Source organism: Eleutherodactylus coqui, chromosome 4 (genome assembly GCF_035609145.1).
Source record: "Eleutherodactylus coqui strain aEleCoq1 chromosome 4, aEleCoq1.hap1, whole genome shotgun sequence".
Classification (NCBI taxonomy): domain Eukaryota; kingdom Metazoa; phylum Chordata; class Amphibia; order Anura; family Eleutherodactylidae; genus Eleutherodactylus; species Eleutherodactylus coqui.
The window spans coordinates 277,801,820-277,818,935 of record NC_089840.1 but is presented as its reverse complement, the minus strand read 5'-3'; the positions used below and the strand labels follow the sequence as shown (position 1 = coordinate 277,818,935).

The 17,116-nt window shown below is 44.1% G+C and overlaps 1 protein-coding gene across 1 annotated transcript in view; it reads right to left on the bottom strand.

Annotated features, from left to right (window-relative positions):
- Window positions 1-8,040: 8,040 nt before the first annotated feature.
- Window positions 8,041-17,116, bottom strand: part of LOC136626719 (zinc finger protein 208-like) — a 214,852-nt gene continuing 205,776 nt past the window's right edge. Inside the window, exon 23 of the mRNA XM_066601725.1 lies at window positions 8,041-8,888. Coding sequence (XP_066457822.1) covers window positions 8,086-8,888 — 803 coding nt within the window. The 3' untranslated portion in view covers window positions 8,041-8,085. The remainder of the gene's footprint in view (window positions 8,889-17,116) is intronic.

Sequence of the window (17,116 nt, the reverse complement as noted above, 5' to 3'; positions counted from 1 at the left end):
CACCTCAACAATGGACACTGCTGAAGAGATGGCATTGTGGAGGGGTGCACTGTGTGTGGGCACTTTGGGGGTGCATTGTGTGTGGACACTGTGAAGGGGGAGACTGTGGGGGGGCACTCAAGGGGGACACTTGAGGGGGACACTCGAGGGGGACACTGTGGAGGGGGGGGACTGTGTGTGGGGCAGTGTGGAGGGGGCACTGTGAGGGGGGGGCGTGTGTGTGTGTGTGGGGGGGGGGGGAGGCATGTTTGGTGCTTTCACTTTCAATAGAAAGTGAAAGTACTGCTAGAGATCATGATCTCCTGCTACTGCCGTGACAGCTGTAGCAGGAGATTCCTTCATCTCCCCAGCATGTCCCCTCATTACTGGACACTGGGACAATGATGTGACAATGATGTGACAGTGTCCAGTGAAGACTGGACATTCCGGGGAGATGAAGGAATCTACTGCTACAGCTGTCACAGCAGTAGCAGGAGATCGCACTGCTCTCCCTGCCTCTCATTGCTTCGAATGGAGCCGGCCGGCTGCCGGCTCCATTCAAAGCAATGAAGTGTGCGTCTCCATTATGACGCCGGTCCTCCAGTCATGTGACCGGTGTCATCGGGAGCGCGCAAGCTGGGGAGAGAGAGGCAGCAGTGCATCATGGGAACTACCCAGCAGCGCCATCTTTGAAAAATCCTTCAGGCTAGCTTTATAAGGGGAAGAAAAGGAATAAAAAGGTGAGCAAAATATCGCTTTATGTGTAAAGCTGTAGTGTGTGATGCTTCTACTCTACAGGGCATTAATGGGGATAAAAATCAGTTTGGGCGGTGGACAACCCCTTTAATACCTACATTAACAAGACATTTATGACCATAATATTCAGGTAGACATAATCCTTGACTCTAGAACTGTCCTCATACCGAAGCCTAACTAAGACCCTACATTAGTACAATGATATCGCCCAATTTCATTACTAAATTGTGATTATAAATTTTTAGCAAAACTTCCGGCCAATCACCTCCAAAATATACTCCTGACCAATATTGGCTTCCCAACCCAAAGACAATTCACTAAAAACATCCGAACCGCCATTGCAGCCACCATTGAGGCTAAATGCCAAAATGCCCCTCAGATGCTCCTGCTTAGGCTGGATACGAAAAAGGCTTTTGACAAGGTATCATGGCCTTTCCTATCCTCTACCCCATATGTGTCAAACACAAGGCCCGCGGGCCCGCTGCCTCGTGTCATGTGGCCCGCGGCGTGCCGACGCCGCTCACCACTGCAGCGATTACCAGCTGGGGTGCCACAGCTCTCCGCTGGTAATCGCGCTGTTACCACTGATCCCGGTGCACACTGACGTCAGTGTACAGCCAGGATTCTCCTCCCCTGAGTCCCCTGCTCATCAGTTCCGCAGGAGAGGACTTGGGGAGGAAGCGTGCCGGGCGCTCACACTGACGTCAGTGTGCATCCGGGCTCAGGGCAAGCAGAGTGGGAGCGACGCTGATAGGAAGGAAGAGTATATGGGTTGGGGGGGTGCTGCTTATTACTTGAGGGGGCTGCTTATTACTGAGGGGTGGGGGCTGCTTATTACTGGGGAGGGGGTCATATTGGGTGGGGGCTGAAAACGCAATCCTATGCAGACGGCTGTGATTCGTCTGCGCGAAATCTCGCACGGAAAACAAATCGCGGCATGCTCTATTACTGTGCGGGGCAGCCGGCACATCACAGAGCCGGAGCCGCGGGAGCAGGTAAGTACCGCGCTGGTTCCTGCAGGGGGTCGGGTCCCGCTGCGAGAATTCTCACAGCAGGATCCGACCCAGCCGTCTGCAGGCGGCCTTACAATCGGCCCTTTGAAGGTCACCATAAGCCTGATATGGCCCTCGGTCAAAATGAGTTTGACACCCCTGGCCTAAGCATTTTCTCGTTTTCTTTTGGAAGCTTTTTTAATCTGATGTCCCCTTATATAAGCTTTATGAGCTAGCCAAGTTCATACAGGGGAAGAGGGAAAGAATCAGGGCTGGTGTAAGTTTTGAAATAGTCTGTGAGTTGTTGCGTGATCTGAGCGAGAAGTTGTGGGTCTGATAAAGAGAGTTATGAAAAAAGGTCAACACCCCCCTATGTTTTGTAGGGGCACAAGCAGTTTAGAATCTTGTATATTGCGAATGGAAATAGCTAGGAGAGGAAGATTGAGAAAAGTGAGTGTCTTGGGCACATATAACGTCTGAATGGTGATTCACATATTATAAAAAGGCCTGTTTTCTTTTCTGAGGGCAATTAGATCCTCCTACATTAAGGTAAATAATGTGGACCATGAGGAAGGATGCAATTGGACACCTAGTAAACCAGGGTGCTGTAGCATGTCTGTGAGATATTGTGGTGAGATGGACTTTGTTGACAACCTAACTAAAGAAGAACGGAATGGAAACCTGTAGTTCAGACATATTAAAGACATATAATATAAAACAAGAAGGTGGGTCCTGAGGCCCAACGCAGGATGACTGAAATCGTTTCTCAGTGATGGGTGTGCGACAGTCAACTTATGTATACCAACCTGCAAAGCAAGGCCAGAACTGCACTGGCCTTTCATGAGGCTTTGCTATATGAGGTTGTAAAAGGGTTTAGTAATCCCTTTCCCAATACATAATGGATTTAATCCAAATTATGTTCTACAGATTGCTCCCAGAATAGAAATAGAGCCTCCAGGTCTCAGAGCGGTGTCTGCAGAAAGCACGTAAAAATCAACACTAACTTGGTTATTATGACGTAAAGTAAATAAGGTCAGTCAGGCACAAGGCCCCCCACATTGCGGATACACCCAACATCAGTCTTAAAAGACCAATGTCACACACATCGGTACTCTGGCGACCTAAGGGCTCCCCGTGACAACATTCAGCTCATGTACTCATGTCCGCTCGGACCCGAGCAGTAACAGAAGCTGATCCAATTTGTCTTCTGGATGAGCCTATCACGATCCAAGTATGTCTAGGACATGGTGGTTGACCTCTTGGGATAGCTCTCGCAGTTACTAGAATTCATGCAGTCTCTGCAGCTTGGTAGACCTGTTCCAAGTTTCTTACTGAGTAAGATCTGCCCTAATGATGAAAAATGAGAGCAAAGGGGAAGCACCATTTATATTTTTTATTAGCCATTTGAAGTGCTTAGGTGATTGGTCAAAGCATTCTGCGTGTTGCTAATGTGACAGGAGTGATGTCCGCGAATAGTTGGACTGTGGTTGGGAGTCCTGGAAGATGGGACTGTTGTCTTGCTGCTATTAAAAGCTAATGTCGCATTTAGCTGTAGTATAATTTTAGAATAACATCTCAGGGTAGGTTTGGATTAGGCGGGTGGACAAGGGCCTGATGGGTCCTGTCAATTTGCTGCAGATTTTGGTCTGGGTAGAAGTACAGAAAAAATGTTGGTTGTTCTCTCCTTCAGAGCAGTCATTGTTTCAGGAAGTCCACGGATACGAAGATTTGCTCACCAGGACCTGTTGTAGCTTCTTATCGACACTGGATAGGAGCTGCGAGTGTAGTAGCCATGCAGGTCACTGAAGAGTAGTCAGGATAGTCAGGAGTCATTATTGGGAAGTCTTGGGTGGCAGTACAGATAGATGAGGTGGGTAACATAGTCAAGGGAGAAACCAGAAGTCGTTTTCAGAAAGTCTTGGTATGCAGTACAGAGGGATGAAGCGGTTAACATAGTCAGGAAGGAAGCCAGAAGCAGAAGCTGAATCAAATGCTGTGGAGCAGAATAACCAGGCTCTGACAGGGCCAGGTTTTAAGAGGAAGTGCAATCAAAGACATAGGCGGGGTCAGAACCAGGAGGCAGGAGCTAGATATCTGGGTATAGAGAACAAAGCTTTTGGCTGGATAGCTGAATAGCTTAATAAGAAAGGCTACTGTTTGGAGTTCAGGAGGTTTTTGGATCGAGTCCTGACACTTGTTTTCAAGCTCTTCGTATTTGGATTTTGGGATATCTAATTTGAACTCTTAATTCTTTAATGTGCTGCTTATCTTCTTTTAGCACTACAACATCATCTGTCTTATGTCCCAGATCATCTATTCTTTGGCCTAAATTCTTTATTTGGTCAGTGAATTCTTTCACTGCTGTAGAAATCTCTTCCTTAAAAATAGATGTAAGCAAAGTTAATTGAGGCCTCATGAGATTGGGTTGCAAACAATTCTGGGAGTGTACGCCATATTGTAGTCCAAGAGTCCCCAGCGGCCTTCCATTTGGTTCTGGTCATTTTCATAATAGAGTGAGCTAGATAGCATAAGGTAGCAGTAATTATTAGGAAATTATAGTACCTGTGTTTCTGGTGGCGCAATGCGCCACACAGTTCTGCTACATGCACTTACACACACACAGCTCTGCTATGTTGGTTTCACATATTAGCTGCATGGGATTTACAAAGCAGCTGGCGGCTGAAGTGAAATTGTGGCTTGTTGCTGTTTCATGTAAGCTGCATTAGCTTCACATCGGCGTTGAACCCTCAGTGGTGACATGTTTGCATGACACTGATGGTTTGATTCAACACTGGAAAACGGTTGACGATTAGATGAAGGCTGGACAGGTGTTGGCGGCATTAGCACTGGAGATGACATGATATCACGTTCAGGAGATGTGAAGACAGCGGTGAAAGACTATGCTTCAATGTTGTTGGTCAATATGCATTGCCAGCTATCTATGTGTACATTTGTGAAGTGTCATTTAGTGGAGTCTCCACACAAGTGCCCAGCTGTCTCACAATATGCAAATGCCAAACTGAGTACTGCTGTATCAATAGCAACTGGGGCTGCAGGGGTTTGTGGGGGGGAGGTAGTCCACCCAAAATCCCTCATTCAGTGCACAAGGAGGATAAAGGACATGTGATGTCATCACTGTCATGTGATCAGGGGGCGGAGCTAAGAGCTGATAACTGACATTACAGGCGCTGTCGGGTTCTGCATGTGGGTCATACAATATACACAGACAGGCGGACAAGTGGTCATTATCACTTTGATTATGTCTTTATCAGAAAGTGCAAATGTTCGGCCAAGGCGTGGTCTAGCTAGGCCTCAGGATTTCTTCCATAACTCACCCATGTGTCATACATAATGGGGGTTGAGCATACTTTATGGCATTTAGTAGAATGATAATGGGGAGCGTGTATTGTAGGATACTGTAGCATGAGAAAATAATATGTAGATATAGTTGTTGGAGCTCAATAACAACCCAGAAGGGGGACCCGTAAGGACAGTGTAATATCCTTCAGATCACCGCTATTCCACCATATCGAGTTCGCTGGAGCAAAGGACTGCTCTGATTTCTGGCTGGGTGTTCCCCCTGTGCAGAGCCCCGAACCTCCAGGGGCTGTTCTAGGCTGATGCCTCTGCTATCCTATTCGCCTTCTTAGCTATGCCACTAATTCTCCCCCTCAGCTGCACTCACCGCCACGCTCAAGCAGCTTCTGTATTTTGGCCCCATGGCCAAAGGGAATAAACCTTAAGAGTTTTCCCTGCAGCAAACAATATATTTATCCAACTATACATTGTGCATCGATGCTGCCTCAAACCCTCAATATTCCTGGGGCGCCCAATCACCTGTATTATAAGATCTCTCTAAAGCTGGGCTCTGCAGTTCCACCACCAATAGGAAACACGATGACCAGGATCCTGCACTGAAGAAGCCAGCCGGGTCAGACCCAGGATCAGGCAGTAGACTGGTGGCCTATGTAGTTATTATTCTGATGAGCTTGTTCATCTTTGCTCTGTGTAGTATAATTACCCTCTCTTCCCCCGATACCCGGCACAGCGCTCCTCTATGTTCTGCACATCCTCAAGGTAGGTGATTCGCATAGGAGACCTCAATGTGTTTACTGTTGATGGTGGAACTATAGAGCCCAGCTAATTCTTCTATAGGCTCTCACTGGCTGCAGCATCTCCTGACTATCGCATGGTATGAGGAGTGAGGAGAATCTTCCAGAGAAAAGATTAGTTTTCTATTATGGCTTTTGCAGCAGTAAAGGGACTTTGAATTGGCTACATTTGGAGAAGCACCAGACCCTCTTTATGTGCTCCAGATTGTAACTGCAAGGTAGTGTGTCATGGTGTCTTAGTGATGGATCAGTCGATTAGTTTCTTCACACTTTTAGGACTTTTTAGGTTCGGTGGAGATCCTACATCACAATGTCATTGATAACAGAAGATGGGTGCTGAACTTAAATGGTCCCGTTCCAGAATTTGTACCTTCTGGACTGAGTTAATCTTCTTTGTAAGGTGGCCACCTCCAGCATCATCTGCCCCTGAGGTATTACTGATGGCTCCTCCTGATGAGGAGAAGTGGAAACATCATACCTGTATATTGTGACACACATAACTACAGTGATGAGATGGATGGCGGGGAGACTCTGTAGTCTGTCTCAGTGCTGTAACATGTTAGATATGATTATCTCCAATGAAATTATCTTTTTGTACCAAGTAGTTCCACGAAGTCCAGAATCCTTGGTGTAATTCTCTCCTCACTATTTCTACACATAACACCTACCAGCTCCCACTCATCTCCAGAGGTCTGAGGAAATAGCGTACTGTAGTGGCCCAGTGCATGCTTTCCTGGCCCCCTCCATAATGTCCTACATGTATGTCTCATGTGGATGCACTGTGCAAAACTTTCTTGTCATTCTGTTTTGTGTATTGTACAGCTGCAGTGTGTAATGGGTTAAGTGTCTGCAAAACATGGAGACTGTCTGGTAAATGTAACAATTCTGTCCTGTCACGTGGTGTGAGAGAAGGTATAAATAGGAGTACATGAGAACGGGAAAAGGTCCATGTCTTCTGGGTTCCAATCAAAGAGTTTCAGCTACATGGGAGCACCTTCAGCCCTCATGTAGTGAAGAATGGAGGAGGAAGAGAGATTTCCCACACACCACCAGAAATGCTGTTAGAAGAGTGAGCCCCCCAAAAGAGAGAGAGCGTGAGTTGAGCATGTGTGTTCTTGTGGGAACACCTAGTGCAGAGGTACTCTTATCTAATCAATTTCACACCAGATGCGTCCTACAGTCTGGGATTGCTAGGTGGAGGTATTTCAGTTTCATTGTTCACACTCAAGCGTCCAAAAGTCTGAGTTCTGCTGAGTGGTGGTACGCGTCTTTATTTATTCACACACGGGCAGCCTAAAGTCTGGACCTGCCGCGTGGAGGTACTTGGTTTCATCTTATTCCTGCATCAATGAGATCTAAACTTGTCATTTGTGCCATGTACTGTTGAAGTTTCAAGTAAAAGTTATTCCAGGCCCTGACCATTCCTGGGGACCTGAGGTACTGTACAATTGTCTGTGGCTTGTTTATTTCCTTGCTGAAGTTCATGCCAGTGGGAACCGGAACGGTGGCGTCACCCAGGACAACTTTTTCACCTGTCCTAATGTTTATCAGGCATCCCCATGCCGGGGGTGTCCGAAAGAGGCCCAGTGCTGCCCTGGCCTTGGCTGCATGCATCCCTCTGGGAGGGAGCGTGGTAAGTGCCACAGTGACAAGCCAGCATATTGCCCTCGCAGCTCCCCAGCGTATGCCATGTGTCTGGGGTCAACCTACAGGATGATGCATTACCATTTAAAGAACACAAGCATGTAAGGTTTTACATATTTATTACTTATTGGAAACAATTTTTGAGACTTAATTATGTATATTAATATGAAATATTCTCTACACATGGTTGGTATATACTATAAATGTGTTATCTGGGTTCTAGGTGATTTTTAGATAACAGACATTAATTGACAGTTGACAGTTATGCATATAATCCTCTTGTAATACATGTGACTTCGTTTTGACTTTTAATGTTGAATTTTTTTTCTTGTACTATTTATTAATAAAAAAGAAAAATAAAATGTCTTCTTCCCTGATAAGTTATTTAATGTTTAACAAGATGGGATTTGTGAACGCTGCATTTGCCAAATTCAAAACATTAATACAGTTTTTCCTATGTGAGTTTTTTGATGGTCAACAGGATTTGACTTCCAAGTAAAATATTCACAACATTCATGATATGGAAATGCTTTCTCCTCCGTGTGAATTCTCTGATGTCTAAAAAATATTTGATTTAGCTGCATTTCCAACATTCAGGTCATTTATAGTTTCTCCCTTGTATGAATTTTCTGATGTACAGCAACATATGATTTCTGCTTAAAACATTTCCCACAATCAGTACATGAATATAGTTTCTCTGTTGTGTGAATTTGCTGATGTCTAACAAGATCTGATTTATAGTTAAAACATTTCCCACATTCAGAACATGAAAATGGTTTCTCCCCTGTATGAAGTCTCTGATGTATCACAAGACTTAATTGTCGGTTAAAACACTTTCCACATTCAGAACATGAATATGGCTTTTCCGCTATATGAGTTCTCTGATGTTGAATAAGAACACTTTTATATGTGAAAGATCTCTCACATTCAGAACATGAATAAGGCTTCTCCCCTGTGTGAATTTTCTTATGTGTAATAAGAGCAGCTTTCTGTGCGAAAGATTTCCCGCATTCAGAACATGAATGTGGCTTCTCCCCTGTGTGAGTTCTTTGATGGTCAACAAGATTCATTTTCTCCTTAAAACGTTTCCCACATTCAGAACATGAATATGGCTTCTCCCCTGTGTGAGTTCTCTTATGTTTAACAAGACATGATTGCCAAGTATAACGTTTCCCACATTCAGAACATGAATATGGCTTCTCCCCTGTGTGAGTTCTTTGATGTTTAACAAGATTGATTTTCCTATTAAACCGTTTCCCACATTCAGAACATGAAAATGCCTTCTCCCCTGTGTGAATTTTCTGATGTAAAACAAGACATGATTTCTGATTAAAACATTTCCCACATTCAGCACATGAAAATGGCTTTTCCCCTGTGTGAATTCTGTGATGATCAATAAGATGACCTTTCTGTGTGAAAGATTTCTCACATTCAGAACAAGAAAATCGCTTCACCGCTGTATGAATTTTCTGATGTGCAACAAGAGATGATTTGTGATTAAAACATTTCCCACATTCAGAACATGAATATGGCTTCTCCCCTGTGTGACTTCTCTGATGTAACACAAGATTTGATTTTCGGTTAAAACATTTACCACACTCAGAACATGAATATGGCTTCTCCCCTGTGTGATTTCTCTGATGTAAGGGGGCTTGGGACAGGTAGAGAGGTCCCAGTTGGGGAGTGAAGTGGTGGTCATATTGGTGGTGGGAAGAAGAAGAAGAAGAAAGGGGAAGGAAGAGAGAATACTTTCCTAGGTTGAGAGAATAGTCACCCATTTGCTGTAGACCGTAGAGCTCCAGGACTCCAGCAGTGTGTGCCCCTGTGCTCACCTGCTTTTAGTAGGAAGGGAGTGCTCCAATAGGGGAATTAACCCCTTAAGGACATGGCCTATTTTGACGTTGAGGACCAAGCGATTTTTTGGTATTTTTCAATCTCCATTTTTCAAAAGCCATAACTTTTTTATTTTTCCATGGACGCGGCAGTATAAGGGCTTGTTTTTTGCGTGGCGAGCTGTAGTTTTTATCTGTGCCTCTTTTGGGTACATAGACTATATAGTAAAACTTTTATTATTTTTTTTATGATACCAGGGAGAGAAAACGCATCAATTCTGCCATAGATTTTTTTTCTCTTTTTCTTACAGCGTTAATTATGCAGCATAAATGACACACAAAATTTTTTCTGCGGGTCGGTACGGTTACAACGATACCAAAATTGTTATATTTATTTTAGGTTTTTACACTTTTTTGCAATAAAACCCCCTTTTTTTTGGAAATCTTTTTTTTTCTCTATAGCTGCATTCAAAGTCCTGTAACTTCTTTATTTTTCTATGTACGGAGCTCTATGAGGGCTTATTTTTTGCAAGATGAGCTGTAGTTTTTATTGATACCATTTTGGGGAATGTACGGCTATTTTGATCACTTTTATTGCATTTTTTGTGAGGCAAAATGCTAAAAATTAGCATTTTGCCTCTGTTTTTTAGCGGTTTTTTTTACGCTTTTTGTCGTACAAAATAAAAAGCGTTTTCAACTTTTTTTTTTTTTTCCATAATAATTTTTATTGAATTTTATAGAAAGGTAGGAGCATAAACATATCATAGCGTATATAAGAAATGGTTAAATACATCGTTACAGATTTACACATTGTGATGAGAGATATTTCAATTTTATATTTCACACAACGATATGCTATAAATGATATAAATTTCTTTTTGAGTTAAAGCGGTAAGAGAAATAAATCAACTAAACAATTTTGAACATGTTAGAACTTATTTTTTAGTTTGAACTGCTGCCAATTATTCCAAATGCTGCCAAATTTAGAAAGACAGTTGTTAAATTTTGCATATATTTTTTCGTAACAGTAGTGGTCTGAAACTGCGCCCAAGAGGTCCCCAATCAAGGGGGGGGGGGGGGGGGGAAGCTTTCCTCCACTTTTTGGCTATGACGCTTTTAGCGGTCAACAGGAAGTGGCATATCCATTTTCTTTTCTTTTTTGGTATTTCCTGGCAGCCGATAAGAATGAGTGCCAATTGAGGCGTACGCCCAAGACGAATGCCAGTTATGACTTGTATGGTATTAAATACTTCCTTCCAATAGTTACGGATTTGGGGACAATCCCAAAACAGATGATATAGGGTGCCTACTTGGCCGCAGTCTCTCCAGCATGAGTTGGAGTGGGTCGGGAAAAATTTTGCCATTTTTGAGGGAGTATAGTACCAGTTAGTTAATACTTTGTAATGTGTTTGGAGAATGTTAGCAGAGAGAGTGGCTTTATTAGCCCATTCAAAGGCACTCAACCACGTTGGGAGTGGTATGTTTTCTTTTATTGTCTGTTCCCTGTTCCGTCACCTCATTAAATAGTGAATCTAGGTGAGGGGATAATAGTTGAGCAAAGTTCCTATAGTACTCATTTGAAAGACCATCAGGTCCCGGGGATTTGTGTTTTTTTTAGATTTTGTATGGCCTTATGTATTTCTAGTTTTGATATTGGTTTGTGTAATGTGTCTCTTTGGGTATCTAGTGTGGGGAGATCCAATCCGTCCAGGAATTTATTTATTACCTCTGGGGTGGGCTGAAAGATGTTAGGGTTATCTTTAAGGTTGTAAAGGCTGTTGTAATATTCCCTGAACTGTTCAGCTATCCGCTGGGGGTGGGAGATTTTGTCATGGGGGGCATTTTTGCTAGTGATAAATGGGATTTTTGTTTTTAATTGTTTTTTTTGACAAGGTTAGCCATCAATTTTGAGGGCTTATCCATGTAAGAGTAAAAGTTTGCTTTAAAGTAAGTCAGGCCCCTATTGTAGTTGTCTAGGAGCGTTTTTTTTAATTCCCTCCTCAGTGAGGATAGCTCCATTAGGTGGTCGTTTTGTGGAGATTTCTGGTGGAGAGATTTCAATTTTTTTATTTTATATCCCAATAGAAGGTCTATTTTTTCTCGTTTGTTTTTATTTTGTTGTATTTTGAGTTTTATTAGCACCCCCCTTATAACTGCCTTGTGGGCATTCCACAACGTGGCAGTACTTACATCAGGTGTAGAGTTAAAAGAGAAGTATTCCTCTAAAGCTTTGCTGATAATTTTTTGATTCTCAGGGATGTTGTACAGGTTGGTATTGTTTCACCACATTTTTGATAGGGTACAGGGGGCGCCTATGTTTAATTTTATGTATATCGGCGCATGATCAGACCAAGTGGAGACACCAATCGTGGAGTCAGTTATTGAGGTGAGGGTTCCTCTATCCACCAAGAACATGTCTATCCTCGAGTAAGTTTTATGCCTTGGGGAGAAGAAGGTAAATTCCCTTGAAGAGGAATTGAGACATCTAAATGTGTCGTATAAACCTTCTCTATGTAACCAAGGGTGAAGAACCGGCACATTCCTAATGGATGCAGTGGAGTCCACCTTTTCGTCGGCTATTATGTTGAAGTCCCCACAAAATACTAATTTTCCTATAAGGACTTTTTTGACCTTCTTTATTACTTTGTTTAAGAAGGAGATTTGGGATTTGTTAGGTGCATAAATGTTCACCAAAGTAATTGGTGAATTATCTATGGTACCCTGTAGTATCAGATATCTTCCCTTGTCGTCTGAAATTTGTTTCTTGAGAGAGAAGTGAAGAGTGTCTCTTAGGGCAATCAATACTCCGGCGTGTTTTTTATGGGCGTTTGAGAAGTAAATATGCGGGTATTGTTTATTTGAAAATTTAGGGCAAGACTGTTGGGCGAAGTGCGTTTCTTGCAAACATAAGATGTCTATTTTGGTCGCTTTAGCATCCTTCCAGACCATTGAGCGTTTGAAAGGGGAATTTAATCCCCTAACGTTCTGGGAGCAGATATTTATATGCATTGTTAAAGTGGGTTGTGAGTGTATTTGTTTGGGATACATTAGCAGCATAGCAAATATACGATCTTAAAACAAAGGTACAGGCGAAAACAGTAATATGCCTGTTAACACTAAACAATATACGAATTGCGTTGTTCATGTTATTCGTGAGAGCATATTTAAGATAAACTATCTTATTATGTGAAAACATCAATAAGAGCCCTCCAAGGAAAGAGCAATAAAACTGTAAAATTAAACAGATAAAACTTTAGATAAGAGCAGGTATAAAAACCTGAAACCTGTTATGGGGGGAAAGTTCGGCTTGCAGACCATCGGCCCGGTATTGAAGGTCAGCGAAAAACGTGTCCAGCATCATACGAGGAAGAAACTTGTGATGTTGATGCTGTTTTCATGGCGGGGTAGAAGGAAGCATGCGGCGCTGAGGGGACCTCTGGGGTCTCTGAGGTTTGCCTGGCTGTGGTTCCTCTGGTAGTAAGATATTCCACTTGGAGAGGACATTTGCGCCATCTTCTGGTGAATTTAGAGCATGCACTGCGTTATCTTTGTGGACTATTATTTTTACAGGAAAGCCCCATTTGTAGGGAATTTTTGCAGCTTTCAGCGATGAGGTGATAAGAGAGAAAGCCTTTCTTGCTTGGATAGTATTCTGGGACAGGTTGGTGAAAAGGCTTATATTGATAAATGGAGATGGTAGGGTGCCCTGCTTTCTTGAAGCTGTCATCAGAGCATCCTTTATATGGTAAAAATGAAATTTGGCGATTACGTCTCTTGAAACTGAATCTGGTAGAAAGTTTGGCTTTAGTAATCTATGCGCTCTATCAATAGTGCAATCTAATTCGGAGGCATCTGGAAGGATGCTTTTGATTAGCTTGGTGAGGAAGCTTTTTAGATCATGCTGTGGGACACTCTCTGGGATGCCTCTGAACTTGACGTTGCACCTCCTACTCCTATCCTCCAGATCTGTAAGTTTTTTCTTTATGTCTTCTACTTCTTCCTCCAGGGAGTAGTGTGCATCTATTAGCTTATTATGAGATGCAGTTACTTCTCCCATTTTGGTTTCAATATGGTCGGTCCTCTCTTCTAGATCTGTTATAGAGGTGTTTAGGGTATTTGACAGAGACTTAATGTCCTTTTGCAAAGATCCTCTTAATGATAGGATCATTTGTTTTATAAAGTCTTCCGTAGCTGGCATATTGGAAGATGAGACACTTATAATAGGGTCAGGCTCAGATGTGGGGTCTTCTTGCTGTTGGTTAGTATGTGGAGAAAGTCGGGGGCGCTGTTTTTCAGGGCTTGATAAAGGAGTGGAGAGGGAAGATGGCAGTTGTGAGCTCGACGGCGCCATTTTGCAACCGTATGGAGTGGCGCCAGCACCCTTCCCAGAAGAATCACTCACCCCGTGTCTGGATGTGGTCTTCGGTGTCTCTTCACTTTGTATTTCTTTTTGACTTCTTGAGATGGGTGACCGAGGAGGAGAAACTCCTGTGTCTTCTCTAGGGCTTGCAGGTGAGGGGGAACCCTCTTTGTTCGTCGGTCCCTGCCTCCTCGGGCCGCGGGTGCTGAAAAAGTCTGAGACTTTGTTGAGTGGTGTTTTAGTGTTTCTTCTCTTGGGCATTTTGTTGCTGAGGACCCTCGGGCTACTTTTAGGTGTTTATTTATTTATTTTTTTGAAGGGGTTAAGGTCTCTCCCGAGCCCTGCAAAAACTTCAGTCCGGCAAGGCTTTTTGTTGTGTAGCTGACCTAGTTTTCGTTCGGGCTCCACCTCCTCCAAAAGAGCTTTTTATTAGGTTTAAGTATAATGAAGGCAAGAAGTGTCCGATTTGATTTACAGTTTATTTCAGCTTGCAACTGCACCAGCACTGCTTCAAGGGAGCTCAATCTGAAAGCCCCAGTTCAGGGGAGAGACGGTCTCCAGAAGTTCTATCATCGGTAGTTAGATGTCACAGAGCTATTCTCTCTGTTGCCAGCCCTCTGTCTAGTACAGTCAGTGAGCTTTCCCGATCTCAACCTTTTTGTATGAGTGAGCAACTGCAGTTGTTTGTGTTGTAACAGGGGATTCAGGGAGGCAACATGTAAGTTCATAATGCCCCTTTCCTTTCTCTCTGTATACTATGTTCAGCCGCGGTTTCTGGTGTCTAAAATGGCGGTCCGTTCCCGCGCTCCAGAAGGCTTAAGTTGTGAGACTCAGGAGCTCTGTCTCTGGCACCTGTGCGTTGCGGAGCTGATCTCTCTATTCTCAGCCTTTTCTTTAGTGTGGGTAAAGCCTTTCAGAGCAGACAGTAAGCCGTTCTGGGTTCACTTTTGTCGGGAGGTTTGGGGAGGTAATGTGCGGTCTGGTACTAGCGCTGTCACCTTTCTCCGCATGCAGCGCTCAGCCGCGACCGTCGGAGACTAAGCTGTCACCCCTTTCCCGTGCCACAGTAGGATTCTAAGTGTGTCACTCACCGGAGAAACCTAGCGGAGGTTTTGCTGCTGCTCCGGTCTACTTTCTCCGTTATATAGATTCTTTCTGTGGATAAGTGAGGCTTCTGACACGTCTCCAGGGGTTTTCACCTCTCCGATCACCCTGGATGGCAGAGAACTCTATCCCTCCCGGCTTCTCCCTTCGGTAATGTGCTTTTCCTTCTTTTCTTCACTCTAGGGATCCTTAGTATAAATTTTGGCAAGATTTTTATGCTGGAAATGCTTTTAAAGTTGCTTAATAACCGGGCTTGAGCAGAGCTTAGGAAAACACGACTGCTCGGGTCTGCATCTAGGCCACGCCCCCGTTTTCAACTTTTTGTACATGTCGTTATGGACGTGTCAATACCCAATATGTGGGGTTTTCATTTTTCTTTTTACTTTTTTTATGCTAATATTAGAAAAAGCATAAAAAAAAGGGTTTTTTTACATTTTTTTTTTTACATTTTTCTTTTTTTTACGTTTTTCTTTTCTTTTTTTTACACTATTTGAGTCCCTCTGAGGGACTTGCAGCACTGTGCCAATGATCGCTGTCATAAGGCATGGCAGAGCAGTAGCTCTGCCATGCCTTATCGCTTATACAGCGATTATAGGCACAGGCAATACAGGACGCCAGTGTCTGGCATCCTGTTGCCATGGTGACATCGTGATGACATCGCGAGAGCCGGCCGGAGACACAGAGGGAGCGCGATCCCTCTGTGAACTCTTTCCCTGCCGCGATCTACTTAGATCGCGGCAGGGAAGGGGTTAACAGCGGGGGGCGCATCTCCGATGCCCCCCCGCTGTTGCAGCGGGACGCCGGCTGTGACTGACAGCCGGCTCCCGCTGCGGGATAGCGCGGGATCTTATGTGATCTCGCGCTATCCCCAGGACGTACCGGTATGTCCTGTTGCGGGAAGTACCAGGCTCCCAGGACGTATCGGTACATCCTGGAGCGGGAAGGGGGTTAATATAGCTGTCGGGTCAGCTATTCTGAGTGTCAAGCCAACAAAAGAAGATTTAACGCTAATCTGTTCATCCTCCTCAGTGGAGTAACAGAGAGAGTCCAAAGCGAGCCCTATATTCCCAGATCTGGAAGGATGCCAGTTGAATATCGGAGTCTGAATATGAAGAAGTCTGCCTCTTAAAAAAGAGACAACTAGACAACACTGAAACTGATCAGCTGGTTCCTGCAGGAGGAATATACCTGGTAGCAAGAGCTAAAACCTTTTTTGCTTAGTGTTTCTCCTCCTAGTGGTAGTATCTATACCCACTTTCTTCAGTTGTGTCCCCAAATGCAATGGACAAGAAATAAAGACTTTTTTAAATTATAAAATAAAAACAAATCTAAAAATTGGTATCACCAGATCCATAAAGGTCTACACACAAAAGAAATGCAGTGGAAGAATTACCTTTTTGTTTTGGCTACTCCAAGAACAACTTGATTAAAAAGCTATCAAAATTTTTTATATATATCTTTCCTACTGCTGGACTGTGAGACAGAGGACGAGACCCTGAATTACAAAGAGGCATGGGAAACAGAACTTGACACCATTCTCACAGAGGAGGACTGGGATAAAGTATGGGCCCTCACACATAAACTCTCCTCAGCGGGCAGGATCCAAGACCTCAATTACAAGCTAGTCACAAGGTGGTATAGGACGCCTGACCTGCTGCAGAAGATCTTCCCTCAATCCTCACCCATGTGCTGGAGGTGTGGCGAGAGCAGGAGCACAATGATACACATCTGGTGGGACTGCCGACCAGTGGCCTCCCTCTGGAATGAGGTGACAGCTCTCTTTAACCACATCAACCACACAGGGCTGTCGATAAACCCAAAACTAGCCCTACTCTCGCTATTCCCAGGGTCGGTGAAAGATGTCAAAACAAGCCTACTAAGGTACTTTATAATAGCAGTAAGAAGGCTAATACCGAGGTTCTGGCGTTTTCCAACCACCCCCACTAGAGGCATGTGGGTGGAGGAACTCCACACCCTTATGAGATATGACGAAATGGGGGCTGACGATCCCAAGACCTGGGAAACCACCCTCAAGACTTGGCAGCCATGGGTTGTGTTCAGAGGCTCAGGCAATCTTAAAAAGTGGGTAGCCCAAGGCTCGCTGGACTAGGCAATAGGCCAAGGGATAAGCAGATGAGACCATAAAGCAGAACCTCAAGGGGCCCCACACAGCAGCTCTTCTCGTTTCTCCCCCCACACCCCTCTCTCCTCTAGACCCCCCCCCTTCAGTGTGTTAAGAGAGTTAAGTTCCACATAGTCGAAGGGAGAACAACTTGCTATACTCAAGGTGGGGGCCGTAACAAGCCTCGCCACCACGAATCCCAAAGGTAGCCGAGG